The 17,280-nt window shown below is 37.0% G+C and overlaps 1 protein-coding gene across 6 annotated transcripts in view; it reads left to right on the top strand.

Moving 5' to 3' along the window:
• Positions 1-17,280, top strand: part of DENND4A (DENN domain containing 4A) — a 135,626-nt gene that overhangs the window by 94,530 nt on the left and 23,816 nt on the right. For 2 of the 6 annotated variants that reach the window (XM_047074922.1, XM_047074924.1), the window contains exons 15-23: positions 846-979; positions 4,233-4,368; positions 4,731-4,937; positions 5,295-5,423; positions 5,684-5,825; positions 6,225-6,356; positions 8,532-8,648; positions 9,497-9,628; positions 13,750-14,849. In XM_047074922.1, the coding sequence (XP_046930878.1) occupies positions 846-979; positions 4,233-4,368; positions 4,731-4,937; positions 5,295-5,423; positions 5,684-5,825; positions 6,225-6,356; positions 8,532-8,648; positions 9,497-9,628; positions 13,750-14,849 (2,229 nt within the window). The remainder of the gene's footprint in view (positions 1-845; positions 980-4,232; positions 4,369-4,730; positions 4,938-5,294; positions 5,424-5,683; positions 5,826-6,224; positions 6,357-8,531; positions 8,649-9,496; positions 9,629-13,749; positions 14,850-17,280) is intronic. The other 4 variants (XM_047074923.1, XM_047074925.1, XM_047074926.1 and 1 more) reach the window with 2 other exon arrangements.

Here is a 17,280-nt window from a genome sequence, read left to right on the forward strand (position 1 = left end):
TTTTTTAAAAAATAAATAAAGATTTTACTTGTTAATAATTCTTGTCCTCCCGTTTATTTCCAAGTGATACTCTCTCCATCCTAATAAAGTGCTGTGGGTTATTTTTGTGATACATATGACATCTTGGTTTTCTTGTTTGTTTTTTTTCCAATTGATGTTGATGTGTGCTTTTTTGTTTATGAGCTCCTTTTGGGCAATTTGGACTCTGTTTTCAGTTTTTTTACTATTACCTTGCCATAGAGTATCTAGGGGAAATTATACTACTACAGTACTTTTAATACTGATATGACTGGAATTTTAACTCCCTTATGCTTCCACCTAAACTGGAAGAACTTAGGAAAATATGTTATACTGAGTATAAATTAAACAAAGATCCCACTATTCTCAACAAATACACACATGTATTTGTGGATTTTTAAAAATATTACTTCTTGAGTACATTCTCATGATTCAGAATGCAAAATAATATAAAAAGGTACACATTGGGAAATGTGGGTCCTATCCCATCCTTGTCCATTCTGTTCATCTCCCCTTCCCCATACAGGTAATTGCTTTTCATAATATTCTTTAATATTTCCTTATGTGAATACAAACAAAAATATGAATATGTGTTTTTAGTTTTCTCTCTTACTCAAAAGACAGTACACTATATACAGTGTTCTACACCTTATTATTTAATTATGTTGGAAGTCTTGTTTAGTGGTGCATAGAGAACTTGCTTTTTTTTTCTTCTTAACAGCTCTTTAGTATCCAGTTATGTAAATGGTTTATTTAACCATTCCCCATAGACAAACTCTTGGCTAACTAATGTATTATTTTAATGTATGTTTTTTAAACTTTTTCAGGTGGATATGGACAAGAGTGGTGAAATGCGACTTATAGAACTGGATGAATCTTTCAAAAGTGAACATACTGTTTTTGTAACACCACCTGAGATCCCCCATCTACCCAATGGTGAAGAACCCCCTTTACAGTACAGGTATTCAAGAGGCAGAATGTTTGAGATTGAAAGAGAGAAGCAATCCATCATCTGTGACGTAGCTTTCTAAGGACTGTGGTATTTTCAAAAATCCAAACTTTACAGATTCCTAATTTTTAGGTGGTAAGCAAGCTTATCCCACATCCATTATTAAGTTTTGAGGTGTAAAAAGAAAAGATTTTGCATAATCTAGACTTGGGAAGCACTATATATCTACATAAGTATCTGTTCTCATAAATGTTGGCTAAATTCAGTTAGGACTCACCCCACCAAAACGCAGCACTTTTATTACAGATTTTGATTTTTGTTTCTCACTAAAGCTGATTTCCTCCCTTTCATCCCCTTCCCCACACACATATTGATTAATGTAATCTGTTTATAAAAATTGATATAGAGTCAATATTTGTGGCCTTGATTTTGATGATATAATTTTTTAGGCTATTAATTTTTTTGTGAGTTTTTCTTTTAAGCTGTGGAAATTCAGAACTATTGGGAATTGATCGTTGTTAATTCAGGAAGTTTGTTCAGACACTGTGCTGAGTGCTTGGGACATAGACTTGAATGATACATTGTTTACTGCTTTCAAGTCTAGTGGAAAAGAGAGGAAAGTTCTGAGATAGGGTTATGATAGAGTTAGATATATTATAATCTATGTATCTAGATGTATATTATATGCATACACTTGTTATCTACTAGAGGTGGTTTCCAGTATGCATTTATTTTTACTTAGAATGGTATTTCCTTCTAATAAATGGTATGTATGTATGTATGTATGTATTTATTTATATTTTTGAGAGAGAGCATGCAAGTGAGTGAGGGGGACAGAGAGAATCCCATGAGGGGCAGAGTGAGAGGAAGAGAGAATGTGGAGTCAAAAGCGGGCTCGAACTCACCCGATGCAGGAGCTTGAACCCACAAACCGTGAGATCATGAACTGAGCCAAAGTCAGATGCTTAACTGACCTAGCCACCCAGGCACCCCTATTTATTTATTCTTTAACATTTAAAAAAATTTTTTTTAATTTTTTATGTTTATTTTTTTTTGAGAGAGCATGAGCAGGGGCAGGGCAGAGAGAGAGGGAGACACAGAATCCAAAGCAGGCTCCAGGCTCTGAGCTGTCAGCACGAAGTCTGACGCGGGGCTCCAACCCACAAACCATGAGATCAAGACCAGAGCCAAAGTCAGAAGCTTAACTGACTAAGCCACCCAGGTGCCCCTATTTATTTATTTTGAGAGAGAGAGAGAAAGAGAGAGAATCCCAAGCAGGCTCTGAGCTGCCAGTGCAGAGCCCAACTCAGGGCTCAATCTCAGGAACAGTGAGAACATGACCTGAGCTGAAATTAAGTGTCAGTCACTTAACCGATTGAACCATCCAGGTGCCCCTAAACTGATATTTCATTTTATTTATTTATTTATTTTTAAATTTTTTTTAATGTTTATTTATTTTTGAGACAGAGTGATACAGAGCATGAATGGAGGGGAGGGTCAGAGAGAGGGAGACACAGAATCTGAAACAGGCTCCAGGCTCCGAGCTGCCAGCACAGAGCCTGATGCGGGGCTCGAACTCACGGACTGTGAGATCATGACCTGAGCCGAAGTCGGACGCTTAACCGACTGAGCCACCCCAGGCGCCCCTGATATTTCGTTTTAGATAATAAATGATTTCTTTCTCCAATAATATTTTCTTACTTTAAAGCCATTTCACATCTATCACTCATTAGGTCATAGTTTATTTTCATTGAAAAAGGATTTTTCAGAACATCCTTATTTGTAACTCGGATTTAATTCTTCCTTTTACAGACAAAAAAGTGGTGCAACAGGTGTTTGTGAATGTCAGTTAATTCGTAGGCCACTTGGCTCCTGCCCTTACTTTTTGTCTATTGATGATGTTGCTCAGATCACTTTTTAAAATTCTGCCTTTTGTCAAAGGTGTTCAAAATCTCTCTCCTAATTTCTTTCTCACTTTTTTTTTTCTTTCTAAACAAGATCTCATTTCTTTGATCCCTTTGGTACATTATACTTCTAAGACTTTTGTTGGGAGACATGTTTCACTAATAAAGTTTTGTTTTTTTATGATTTGCTTTTAACTTTTTCAAAATTTAACTTTTAGATTTACTTTAATAAAAAATTGCTTAGCTTGGAAAGTTTCTATTTTTTAAAGAGTCTAAGTCACTCTTTGAATTGAGACTAACAATATAATTCTGGTGTAATCATACCAATCATTGGAAAAACAACTTAAATGTCTTTAATGAGTACAGTGGGTCCTCTTAGTGAGAGGTGACTCATATTCTTACATTGTCTGTGTAAAATGATAAGGTAGTAAGCAAGTTTCCATAAGACACACAGAATGGTCTCATTATCACACATGTACATACAATGAATTTTTTAAGGGGCATAGTTTTCCTAAACTTCTTTGATATTTTATTCCTACTTAACATTCAATATTTATCAATATTTTTTCATTTTACTGAATTTGCCTATAGTAATGTATAATAGATATAGTTTACTATCTTTTATTATAACTGGTTTTCTCAGTTAATTGAAACTATTTGTATGCCCTTAGGAAGATTTTAAAGTAGGTTCATTGTGATGCTCAGGGGCTTCTTCTATTCTTTTCAAAAGCATGTCTTTTTCCTAGCTGCTGCTACCTTTTAAATTCCCAAAATACTTTGCTCTAGCACCCACATTAGGCCCACCTCCTCATAGAGCCACTCATTCTAATCTTTTCTTCTTTTCCAACCTCTTCAATCTTCTTTCTCATAAATGAGGGCCTGAACCTACTTAACTAACATGATAAACCAACTCATAATAATATGTTTGTCCTGGAGCACTAATACGTTATTTGTATCTTTTTAAGAGGACAGTTCAACAGTAATATTTTAATCTAAAGCAGTGATTTTAATGACTGTCCTGTCTGAAAGCGTATTGATTTGGTGGACCTTTTACCATCATATTATCTGATATGTTTGCTGTGTATCTACATGAATACTAACTTACAAAGCTTGCTTGATTTACTTTAGGGTTTGATGTCAAGTTCAACAAAATTTAAATATATTTTGCTTTTTTAGCTCTAAAATATATATTTGAGTTTGTGTTTGACTATTACAAGGCAACATTAGCATGAATATTTGTTAAGTATATATCATTGTCTGATGGAGAAAAATAGTTGAAATATTGGTCAGAATATTTTTTAGATTGTAACCAGTATGATCATCTATGTGTGCTTGAGATTTTTTTTTCTTTTCAAAAACAGCTATAATGGATTTCCAGTTCTTAGAAACAATTTATTTGAGAGACCTGAAGGATTTCTACAAACACGAAAGAACAAATTGCCTTCAAAATCAAGTAGCCCTAGTAGCCCTTCTCCCATGTTCAGAAGAACAAAACAGGTACTTTGACAATTTTGCACTTTTCATATATTCAAGTATTAGAACAAAATTAATGTGATACTCTTTCTTAACATATTTTACTGCCCTGTATATATGAGTAGGTTATCATGCTCCGCAAGGCGTCCTGAATTCATAGTAATGTGACTTCAAAACATTAACTAATTTTCCTATCTTAGAATTTTATTTTACACATCTTATAATACACATTCAAGCAGAGGCTTGACTATATAGTAATTACAGACAGATTTTGTGAGCGAAATATTATAAAAGCATATGACCTGCCCTTATTCAGCATTCAGTTAATAAATAAGAATACTTAAATGTGTATATTTATTAATGAGATCCTTGCATTGTTTTTCTAGGAAATTAAATCAGCCCATAAAATTGCCAAGAAGTATTCTTCCATTCCCCAAATGTGGTCTAGGTGTCTGTTGCGTCACTGTTACGGACTATGGTTTATTTGTCTGCCAGCTTATGTGAAAGTATGTCATTCAAAAGTCAGGGCCCTGAAAACAGCATATGATGTGCTTAAAAAAATGCAGTCAAAGAAGATGGATCCCCCTGATGAGGTAACAGTTTTTTTCAAATGCATTTTAGGGGCACCTGAGTGGCTCAGTTGGTTAACCATCCAACTGCAGCTCAGGCCGTGATCTCACGGTTGGTGAGTCCGAGTCCTGTAGCAGGTTCTGTGCTGACAGTGCAGAGCCTACCTGGGATTCTCTCTTTCTCTGTCTCTCAAAATAAATAAATAAACTTAAAAAAAGTAATAAATGTATTTTAAACATGTTTTTTAACGCATTATTTTAAAAACTTGAAAACGGGAAAAACAATAGCAACTGTAAGAAATGAAATAAAAAGCATTACTTTATTTTGGATTTATGTTCATGCGTACTTTGTTTCTGTACACTCTGCGTTTTGTGTTTCAGGTGTGCTACCGCATTCTCATGCAGCTCTGTGGACAGTATGATCAGCCCGTGCTTGCAGTTCGAGTGCTTTTCGAAATGCAGAAAGCTGGTATTGACCCCAATGCCATTACTTATGGTTATTATAATAAGGTAATTACTTTGATTTAGTGGAGAAAAAGTATAACTTTTGTGATTATACAACCTTAATTTATTGGCAAAAATCATTGATTCAGGCCTTGTTTGGCATTAATTTTGGAGTACTAAAGTATATTTTGTAAACCAGATAAGATTTTTTATTCTATTTTGTGTTATACAATCTATTTAGATCTTCTTTAGCTTAACTATAAAGCCAATGTACACTCACTTATCAATATTATTTTACTAATTATTTTATTTTGTTGAATGCATAGGCTGTTCTGGAAAGTACTTGGCCCTCAAGAAGTCGTAGTGGCTATTTTCTTTGGACAAAAGTAAGAAACGTTGTTTTAGGAGTAGCACAGTTCAAAAGAGCTTTAAAGAAACACGCACACTTATCACAAACAACTCTCTCAGGTAATTAAGGGTTCTTAAAGGATGTATATGTTTTACTTTAAAAAAAAATCATTGACTAGTTACACTTAACATTTCTTTAGAAATTTTACATAGTTTCAAAATATTTAATGTTTTCTAGTTTTTATTGCCATTAAGCAAATTCTAATATTAGAGTATTTTCCCCTTTGAAAAACACCAAATTTCACTTTTTTCCTGGAACTATTAAATTATGAAGCTCTGGTGATCTTGCTTTAGTGTTCAGTAATAATTCACAATAGTTATAGTTGGTATAGTTGTGTTTTGCTAATTATGTGGCACATTTCGTGTTCAGTATTAGTGGATTATTAGCTTGAGCAACAACTAATGTGTATTTTTGGTATCTCCCTGAGTAGTAAAATGCTGTCACATTGTGTTCTTAAGCAGATGGCAGTGACCTGGATGCTATTAGTCATGGCAGCATGGATAGTGGTCATGGGACACAAACTGTGGAGCAGGCACCTTTTAATACGGGTTTAATCAAAGTATATGCTACTGATGATAGATCTAGTACAGGTTTGTGTGTGCTTATGTATACATTTATTACAGTACATTTTACAAACTAGATTTGCTCATCTGTCTTTTTTAGATTTTAATTTTCAATGATGTATTTAAGTTAACTGTCACTTTTTAATTTTATATGATAGGCATTTGGTTTGATACTGTGTTTAATGAGTACATGCTGTGTTATTCATTCTTTATTTGAATAGAAATAAAAGTGTGAGAGTTTATTCAAGTATTTAGCCGATGATAATCCAATTAACTCTGGATAGCACACAGATATCTTTATCATGTAATTTTTTAAGGATAAATTCTTCCTTGTAATTGTGAAAATGTTATTAGAGGTTTTTTTAAAGAGAAACTTTATAGCCCTGATCTGAGTTAATAGTACATATCAACATCAACTTCCTGGTTTTAACAGTGTATTATATTTCATGTCAGATAGTATCATTGAGAGAAGCTGGGTAAACAGTACACAGGAACTCTCTGTACTGTATTATTTTGCCAGCTTCTTGTGAGTCTTCTACTATAGTAAAATAAAAAGGCATTATAAAAAACTTTTCAAATATATATAAAGCTTGTAGTCTTCTAGCACTGAAGATGCCATTAATTTCCTTAAAATATCAGATTTGTACATAATCTTCCTCTAAGAATTAAAACTGACACACTGAAATTTGTTGAATAATTCTGTTCTTTTCATTAGTACATTTAAAAAAGATACATGACTTTTGTGCATAGTGTAAGAGCCACCTCTTAACAGACAGAAATTTTAAATTAAAAATCTGAGCATTAATAACAAAATATGAAGGCTTCTTTCTCTACATATGGTAACATTATTTTGGTCTGTCTCCTTTTATGCCTACTTTTAAGAGTAATGAATGTAAGCAAATTGTGTTGCAGTGTAATTTTCATAGTTGTTCTTACTTGGCTGGTTTTATATTTTGATCATGCAATATGAATTAATCCGGGTTATAGTAGTCATCTTCAGGCATTCTCTCTTAAAAATGAAGAAATCAATTTTATTTTTTAGTTTTATTTTTATTTCAGTAATTTCTACACCCCACGTGGGGCTCGAACTCACAACCCTAAGGTCAAGAGTCGCACCTTCTTCTGACTGAGCCAACCAGAGGCCCCTCTATGTTTTGTTTTTAAGTGTGGCTTTTGAAAAGTTTATTTTAAAGCATTGCAAAATCTAACAAAAGCATGAATTTCCATCATGATCATCTTCATATTTTTAAATTTGTATTTTCTGTGGAAATGGAGCCAAAAGTTTGATTAGAAAAAAAAAAAAACCTCAAAATTATAATTTTAAAGTCAATACCTAGTGATACTTAATACAGTTTCTTTACACAGTTCTTTATAGGTTTATAAAACCGTTCAATATATAGCCTCTCTCATATAGTCATAACTGCTTTGTGTGTTATAAATCTGGAGACTTGAAATCCAAACCAAAAGGTTGAGTGGTTTGCTTAAAATCGTGTCTCCTAAGATGGAGAAGTAGGATTTAAAACCTTGTATTTTGATGCTAATCTAGTAAACAATTTGCTGAAAATTACAGAGGACTTCTTGAACAGCAATGTATTAGAAGTTTTCTTCTATCAGTGCAGGGTTTGCTTTTCTTAACAGTGACACATTTTTTTCTCATTCCCATGTATCTGTACTCAAGTGCAATTCACTAATTATTCCGTTAAACTTGCAGAAAAATAATTACCTATCAATAAATTTAAATAAACCCAAACCTAAATGATTTTTGGGTAGAATCATTTATACATTTGGCTTCAGTGATCTGCGTGTGAATGTTCTGTCAGGAATTCCCTGCAGATTTTTCTTCTCCATTGCTTAGCTGGAACTTAGACTTTAACCTGGAAAGGTCATGGGCTTAAAGAACATCTGGATAGTCTGTACCTTTAGGATCCCGGACAGTAGTGTGAATGTACATAGTCTCTTTTGACTGCAGTGTGGAGCCAGAAATGTTACTTTGCGATCATCCCTTTCTTGCATTAGTAGAGACGGAGGAGGGGGGCTGACAAAATAATGCTTTCAATTGTAAGTTATCCAGAAAATTTCTCATCAGTCAATCTAAACACTAGTGTGTTGCTCCTAAATCCAGTTGTTCTCACTAAAGAAGCTTATGATAAACAGCAGAGGGTTTTTGTTTTTTTTTTTTTTTTTTTTTTCTCTTTTTCCTAGGTGGCCAGTCTGATCTTGGGTATAATTCATTATCTAAGGATGAAGTTAGAAGAGGGGATATATCTACTGAAGAAATTCAAGAAGAAAAAGATAAGAAAGGGAGTGATTCTAGTTCCCGTAGGTATTATTTAAGTTGATATTGTATAAATTTGTGCACGTCTATTAACGGAAAACACAAGTGGCTTCAAGTATAAAAGTACTAATTTTATTTTCCAAGTTCCCATTATAACTCCTCTTTCCTCACATTACAGGCTCTCTTCACCACCTAATGTTCCAACACACAAATACTTTATGTGTAAAGTGTCTCGTCTCAGTGGCACAACACTCTCCAATCAAATTCTCTTCTCGTAGTACAAATATATATATTTCTTCAAACAGTGGCTCTTTTCTAAGGTTTAACAATATTTTTATGTAATGCTTTGTTAATGGTCTGTGACTTCTATTTTTCCCTTTTGCCCACCTCCATCAAAAGCAGTGTTTCACAACCAAAAAGAAATACAAAATGTGTGGACCTCACACATGACCAGTACTTAGTAATTTGATACACGTCTTGAGGCCTCAAATAACTGGAATCATTTACTTGTGATTGACAAATAGATGTAGAGGTCTTTGGTATTTTCTAATCACCTATTTTAAGATAGAAATATTTAGGGGGTGCCTGGGTGGCTTAGTCGGTCGGGCGTCTGACTTTGGCTCATGTCATGATCTCACAGTTCGTGAGTTCGAGCCCCGCGCAGGGCTCTGTGCTGACAGCTCAGAGCCTGCAACCTGTTTCAGATTCTGTGTCTCCCTCTCTCTGCTCCTTCCCCACTCATGCTCTGTCTCTGTCTCTCTCAAAAATAAATAAATATTTTTTAAAAATGTTTTTTAAAGATAGAAATATTTAGAACTGAAAGCTTCTTCTCTTTATGCCTTCTATGAAGTACATAGCTTTTATCTTAATGATTTCACTTTAATCTTTACAGTATCAGAGAGCGAGAGTGCAAAAGGAAGTGCTGATTGTCTTCCTGAGCTTAATTATCAAAGTTCTTCCAGTATAGTTCGCCCCAGTGGCACCAGTAACAATGGTGCTGATAAAATATCAGAAGAAGGCTCTGGTAAGTTGAACAGTACACATCTTTTGAGTTTGGAATGAGGGACTTTCTGGAAGGGGGAAGTGGGAGCAAGTGAGATGATCCATCTGAGGGTACCTTACACTTACCAGTTTTTAGATGAAGCATATAGTTCTTTTTGTTGTTGTTGTTTTAAGTTTGTTTATTTTGAGAGTGAGAGAGTGAGCACGAGCGGGAAAGGGGCAGAAAGGGAGAGAGAGGATCCCAAGCAGGCTCCGAGCTGTCAGTGCAGAGCCTGACATGAGGCTTGATCCCACAAACCATGAGATCATGACCTGAACCGAAATTGGGAGTCGGACACTTAATTGAGCCATCCAGGAGCCCCTGAAGCCTATAGTTCTTTAATCTTCATTATTGTCCCTGTTTTCTCAGAAGCAAGAGGATAGTCTTCCAGATAGTTTAGATAATAATACCTAATATTTTTTTTCTTTTCAGAGTACTGTTTACATATTATTTTGTATTTGTTAATAGAACAATGCTTAGATTAAGGAGAGAGGATATAAGCGCTCTTTTAAAGATGAGAAGACTAAGGCATATTCTGACTGTTGACAGGTCACATAAGTTATCACCTAATTAATGGAAAAGAGTGTTTAGGATTTGGGATAATATTTGGTCTCACAAATTTTCATCAAATCATTTTTGGGGGAGGGGCGCCTGGGTGGCTCAGTCGGTTAAGCGTCCCACTTCAGCTCAGGTCATGATCTCACAGTCCGTGAGTTCGAGCCCTGCATTGGGCTCAGTGCTGACAGCTCGGAGCCTGGAGCCTACTTCAGATTCTGTGTCTCCCTGCCCCTGTCTGCCCCTCCCCTGCTTGTGCTCTGTCTCTCTCTGTCTCTCAATAATAAATAGTTGTTAAAAAAATTTGTAAAAAAACAAAACATGTACTGTCTCTCAACAGAAAAAGTTTGCAGCGTCCCCTGCTCTAGCTATCAAAAAAAAAGTTAAATGATCTATAGCCCTCTTACTTTGCATTTCTTTGTTAGATAATTGTTAAAACTAAAATGTTAACATTTGTTTCATTGGTGTTGTGGAATTGCCTCACCACCATTTAGTCCCTCCTAGTCATTGTCTAATTATAACTCTTAATACCTTGCCTTTGGTAGTCTCTGCTCTGTAGTTCTCCCATTACTATCTATTCATGCTTGCCTTTTTCCTAAGATCTGCTTTTATGACCTTGCTGTTTTAATATGATTGTAAACCATCCTTTGATCCTGACATTTTGTCAAAGTAATCAGCAGCTGACTCATCGTCTGACTTTTGTCTTTGCTGAACAAGTCAGGTTTTAAAAGCCTATGATAGGACCACCAGCCACATCTATCTCCTTTTATCAGGAAAGCAAAAACTTTTCCAGAAACCCTCAAAAACTGCTGCTTTAACATTACTGGCCAGAATTATGTCACAGAACTGCCTGGTCCAAGGAAGTTACGTAGTTTGTGGCTCTGTGTCAGAGGCATGAAGCATCCAGCATAGTCTGGTGGACCTTAGCATTTATATGAACCAAGGATTGGACTAATTTAACTGTAAGTAGCCAGATAGTATTTTAGGCCTTGCAGGTCACACACAGTTCTGTCACCTAATCTTCTTTGTGGGTGTGTGATTTTTACAACCTTTTAAAAATCTAAAAACCAGGGGTGCCTGCGTGACTGAGTTTGTTAAGCATTCTACTCTTGATATCGACTCAGGTCATGATCTCACGGAGATGGGATTGAGTTCCCCGCCAGGCTCTACGCTGACCTTGGATCCTGCTTGGGATTACCTCTTTCCCTCTCTTTCTGCCCTTCCCCCATGTGTTCTCTCTCTCTCTCTCTCTCTCTCTCTCTCTCTCTTTATCTCTCTCTCTTTCTCTCTTAAAAATAAATAAACTTAAGAAAAATGAAAAAACCAGGGGTGCCTGTACAAAAACAGTCAACAGGCCAGATTTGGCTTAGAAGCATAGTCTGCCCTCCCCTGGTATAATTTGATAACCAGCTTTATTTGCCTTCAGGCTGTAGCATGGTTCTGACTTTGCAAGGGAACCCTTACACAGCTATTTAAATGTAATCCCAGAGTACTGTCTTTGGGTTGTAAAATTCCTTCAGGTCGGGGTGCCTGGGTGGCTCAGTCGGTTAGGCGTCCAACTAAGGTCACGATCTTGCGGTTTGTGAGTTCGAGCCCCGCGTCGGGCTCTGTGCTGACAGCTCAGAGCCTGGAGCCTGGTTCAGATTCTGTATCTCCCTCTCTCTCTGCCCCTCCCCTGCTCGTGCTCTGTCTCTCTCTGTCTCTCAATAATAAATAAACGTTAAAAAAAGAATTCCTCTAGGTCTTTGATAATATATAATTTGTCAAGCAGGAGATTTCTCAGAATATTAAAAGAAAGCATATTTTTTATTTTTTATGTCTTAATCATAAGGTGATATAGAAGCAAAGAATAAATTTTACCTTTCTGTTATGCTATTTTCCTTGTTAATGATATATGCTTATTATATTATTACTTGTTATATTATTACTTTTATCTCCTATTCTGTTAAATGAATACATCACATGGCAAGAAAAAGGCACATTTTTAATAATTGCCTGGTGATAGCACACTAATTCTGTTGGATAAACATATAAAAAGAATAGTTAACAATACCATACCTAGGCTAATGCTTTAGAGAAGACTCCCACATAATTAGAACAGTTAAGGTGATCAGAAATCTAAATGTCTGCTTTCAGCCTTGGTATCTAAGTAATTTGGCAAAAAGTAGTGAAAAGTGTTTCTGAGTAGAAAGTAGCCATTCACATTTGACTGTTATAAACTTGCAAACCATATGTAAAACAAAGGTAAAATTATTTAGCCATATCTATAGTCCTAGGATTTAGAGCTTTTTAAAATAATTTTTACATATGGGGTAAAACTAACATAGCTGCCTTTTATTTGGTTTGGTTTAGCATTTTTTGTTTTTTTCATTTTTACAGGCAGAAGTCTTAGAATCTCAAGGTCATCTAGTACAACCACGATTGCATAACTGTTGCTTAATCAACTTAGAATTAGTATAAATTTATTATTAAATATAAGAAAGGTACATTTAAAAATTTTTTTTGAGTGCACACAATGTTACAATAGTTTCAGGTGTACAACATAGTGATTTAGCATCTCTAGACGTATGGTGTGCTCCCCACAGTGGAGCTACCGTGTATCACCATACGACACTATTACACTGTCACTGGACGTATTCCCTATGCTGTGCCTTTTATTCCCATGACTTATTTCTTCCATAGTTGAAAGCCTGTATCTCCCACTCCAAGAAAGGTAAATATTAATCTTAATTTATCAGTTTTAAAAAGCAGTACACGCTGGGGTGCCTGGGTGGCTCAATCAGTTGAGCATCAGACTTGGGCTCAGGTCGTGATCTCATAGTTTGTGAGTTCAGGCCCCACGTCAGGCTTTGTGCTGGCAGCTCAGAGCCTGGTGCCTGCTTCAGATTCTTTGTCTCCCTCTCTCTCTGCTCCTCCCTCACTCACACTCTATCTCTGTCTCTCAAATATGAATAAACGTTAAAAACATTTAGGGGTGCCTGGGTGGCTCAGTCAATTGGGCATCCAACTTTGGCTCAGTTCACGATCTCACCACTCGTGAATTTGAGCCCCACATCAGGCTCTGTGCTGACAGCTCAGAGCCTGGAGCCTGCTTCCGATTCTGTGTCTCCCCGTCTCTCTTGCCCCTCTCCTGCTCATGCTCTGTCTCTTTCTCTCAAATATAAATGTTAAAAAAGATTTTTTTTATTTAAATAAAAATAATTTTAAAAAGCAGTACCTGTTAATGTCTCAGAGCATACCTTTCATAGTCATGTCTGGACTTGAATCCCACTTCTTTCACTTAAGGGCTGGGTAACTTTGGGCTAGATAATTAATCTCTCTGAGTGTCAGTTTCTTCTCAACCCGTAAGGATGTTGGAATGATTGTAGTAGATAATGCGAGGAAAGTGCCTAGTTATGGTGTCTGTCAAATAAGACGGTACTCAGAGGAAATAATTCAGTGAGTACTTGCTATTATCACTTTCATTACTTAGTATTTTCAAAATGTAAGCCACCTTACATTTGCACATGACATTTTTCATGGCTAAAAACACTTGACTTGTTTTTCAGAAAGCACATCTGAGCTGCTCTTAATGTCATCCTTTGAGGGTCCAAATGAAACAGGAAAGAGTCCAAGTAGATGCTTCAGGAAAAGACATAAAAGTGACAACGAAGCTGATTTGCAGCAGCGACTCTCCTGGGGAAGCAGAGAGCGCAGTCTTAGCGGAGGAGTACTGGTGGGACTTGTGCTCAGTAGAGTCAACCAGGAAGCAAATCCTGGAGACATGGCCGAAAAACTAGGAGCTGATGCAAAAATACTTTCAAATGTGATCTCAAAAAGCACAAGACCAACTAGTCTTGATATTGGAAAGCCACCTTTGAGATCAAAAAGAGACAGTCTAGAAAAGGAATCTAGTGATGACGATACACCTTTCGATGGTTCCGATTGTTTGGCAGATAAAGTGGATTCTCCCGTCATTTTTGATTTGGAGGACTTAGACAGCGAAACAGATGGGTCAAAAGTGGGATATGTTGCTTCACAAAACCCCAAGAGGATTCAGCGTCTCAGCAGCAGCTTTTCAGTAAAACCCTCTGAAAAAACGGATGTTGCCACGGGATTTGATCCCCTCTCCCTTTTGGTTGCTGAGACTGAACAGCAGCAAAAAGGGGAGGAGGAGGAGGATGACGATGACAGCAAAAGCGTTTCAACACCATCCGCTAGGCGTGATTTGGCTGAAGAAATTGTGATGTATATGAATAACATGAGCAGTCCGTTGACGAGCCGCACGCCAAGCATTGATTTACAACGGGCATGTGATGATAAATCAACTGGTAAGAAAAGTCCAACACTGGTCAAGGCGTGCAGAAGATCCAGCTTGCCTCCTCATTCTCCTAGGCCGATGAGACTTACCAAATCTAAAAGTTACACGAAAACTGAGGAGAGACCAAGGGACAGACTCTGGTCTTCTCCGGCCTTCTCACCTACTTGCCCATTTAGGGAAGACTCTCAAGATGCATTAACCCATTCATCACCTTCATTTAATTTAGATACACTGCTAGTACCTAAACTAGACGTTCTGAGGAACAGTATGTTTACTGCTGGGAAAGGAGTTGCAGAGAAAGCCAGCAAATGGTATTCAAGATTCACCATGTATACCACCTCATCTAAGGTAAGTTCTGTTTGTGTTTTCTACTTTCCCTTTTACCCTCCTCCACCACCAAAAGCCCCTTCCTTGCAAAGACGTCCGTTTTTACCATTCTTCTTAAACACAACTTGACCAAAAAGGAATCTTGGGATGCATAAGGTTTGTAAATATCAGAACCTGAACTTGAATAATAACTTCGAAAGAAAATTCACTAACCAAGGGTTATGTTTTTAGTTCACTTTTGAACGAAAATGATTGTAGCTGGAGTCAAAATTAGTGTTACATGAAAATGCCTACTGAACTTCATTATTTCCTTCAAAATGGGGATTTTTTTTTTTTCAGGTAGTGTCTAGCATGCCTTCAAAATGATCAGCCGACATAGGATTTTCCTCCTAGTTAGGATGCAGTAGCTTGTGACGGACCCACTACATATCTGTGGAGAGCAAAAAGCTAAAGGAAATATAAAGTATCTGTTTAAAGTCATCAGACATTTGCTAAAGCAACTAGAAAGTACTGGGGCAAGATTCTAGCAAGAGAATAGCAGAGAGGAGACACGCTACAGCTACATTTCCCCTGAGGGCATTTGTTGAATCTGAGCTCAGAACTGGGAGCTGCAAATCCCTTATCAGAGGACTGAGGAGAGGTGAGGGGCCACAGAGCTTTGGGGATCTTGTAAAACTGGAAAGACAAAACTAGAGGCTTGAGGGTCCTCAAATAACACCAATTTTTTTCCTTCAACATATGTTCCAAATACTGATAGTGCATGAGACAGGAGGCTAAAAAGGTAAGCCGAAAGTCTCTGACAAAAAAGAGTTTTCAGCAGTTTCACGGTGTTGGGAATACAGTTGCAAAGAGTTCCTAAGTTCTTAGGGGGCGGGAGTGGAGGCAGGGAGCTTCGATAAGCACACAGAGCCCTTAGTCAGAAGTCCTACAGAGCCATGCTGGTGGCAAACCAGAGGTGGACTACACCTGACCAGAACTGCACCCCGGGCTTGTCTCAGCTCAGCCTGTGATTAGATGAAGATAATCAGCCTTTATCTAACACATGAAAGAGTGTGCCCTTTCCAGAGGAAAAGAATATCATTAGAGTCCTCATAATTTTTCACATACAATTTTTTATATTCTATCATTTAATGAAAAATAGCTATACCAAGAGATGGGACCATAACTAAAAAAAGAAAAACAGGGAGTGGGAAGAGACCTTCAGGTGGTCCAAATAGTTAACTTAGCAGGAGACTTTTGAAATACTTTTAGTATGTTCAAGAAAATTGAGGAAAAGGTGAAAAACAGCTGCAAAGGTAGAAAGTTTCACTGGATAATTATCCATTAAAAAGAATCAAGTATAAATTCTAGAACTGAAAAAGATTTGAAATTAAGAATGCAGTAGTTCAGTAGTTGGATTTAACAGCAGACAAAACACAGAAAAAGAAAGTAGTAAACTAGATGGAAACTCAGTAAAAAATATCCACTCTGAAGCACAGATGGGAAAACAAATGGAAAATACAAAAGCAGAGGTGGGATTTAGTGACAATGCCTAACACTGATGTAACTGAGTTCCAAAAGAAGAAAGAATGAGATAGAAGGAACATTTAAAAAGCGAATTGCCAAAGATTTTCCCGAAGTGACTAAAGATGGCAACTCACATATTTAGAAGATCTACAAATGTCAAGCAGAATAAATGCAAAGAAAACCATACTTAGGCATCTCCTGTTAAAATAGATGGGAATGGAATACAAAGAGGAAATCATAGAAGGAGCCAGGGACAAGAGCTGTCTTACCTTCAAATGGAACAACAGTAAGAAACTGACACTTGTCTTCTGAACAGAAACTTTGATGTCCGGAGATCCTGGAAAGACCCCTTTAGAGCGCTGAGAGAAAACCATCACCCTGTTTTCCTACACCCAGCAAATATCGTCTCTAAAAATTAGGGTGAGAGTCCCAGTTCCACTGTGGTAATTTAAGGCCACCAAAGCCCATCCCTCCCCCTGAATGTAACTAAAATCTCCAGACAAAACACAAAAAACAACTAAGAATTCTGAAAAAGCAGGCAGGTTGTGGGGAGGGACCCAGACAGAGGTGAATTCCCCATTTTCTTTTCTCCTGCATCTTCACCCCAAGAGCAGGTCCAGTCACTGTGTGGCATGACAGCCCTGGCAGCTGAGACTTCAAGAGAAACCCCACAGTTCCTGGGCAGAGGAACCAGAGAAGGGGGGCAACTGTGAGCTGGAGAGTTTGAGGGGAATCTGAGAGAAGGGGATTCCCAGATTCTGTGAATGCCCCAAACAAGAGTCCCTTGAGCCACACGTGCATGGGATAAATGCAAACCAGCAGACACGAAGCTTAGAGGACTAAACTAAGAATTAAGTCACTGCCTATAAAAATTGAAACACAAATTATAATCAGAACATAACTTTATTGCCAGCCTGCTGTAGCAAAAGCATGTGTTCTCCAAGAG

This window comes from Lynx rufus, unplaced genomic scaffold (assembly GCF_022079265.1).
Source record: "Lynx rufus isolate CCGP_SWC_20201006 ecotype Redwood Valley unplaced genomic scaffold, mLynRuf1.p SCAF_13, whole genome shotgun sequence".
Taxonomy (NCBI): domain Eukaryota; kingdom Metazoa; phylum Chordata; class Mammalia; order Carnivora; family Felidae; genus Lynx; species Lynx rufus.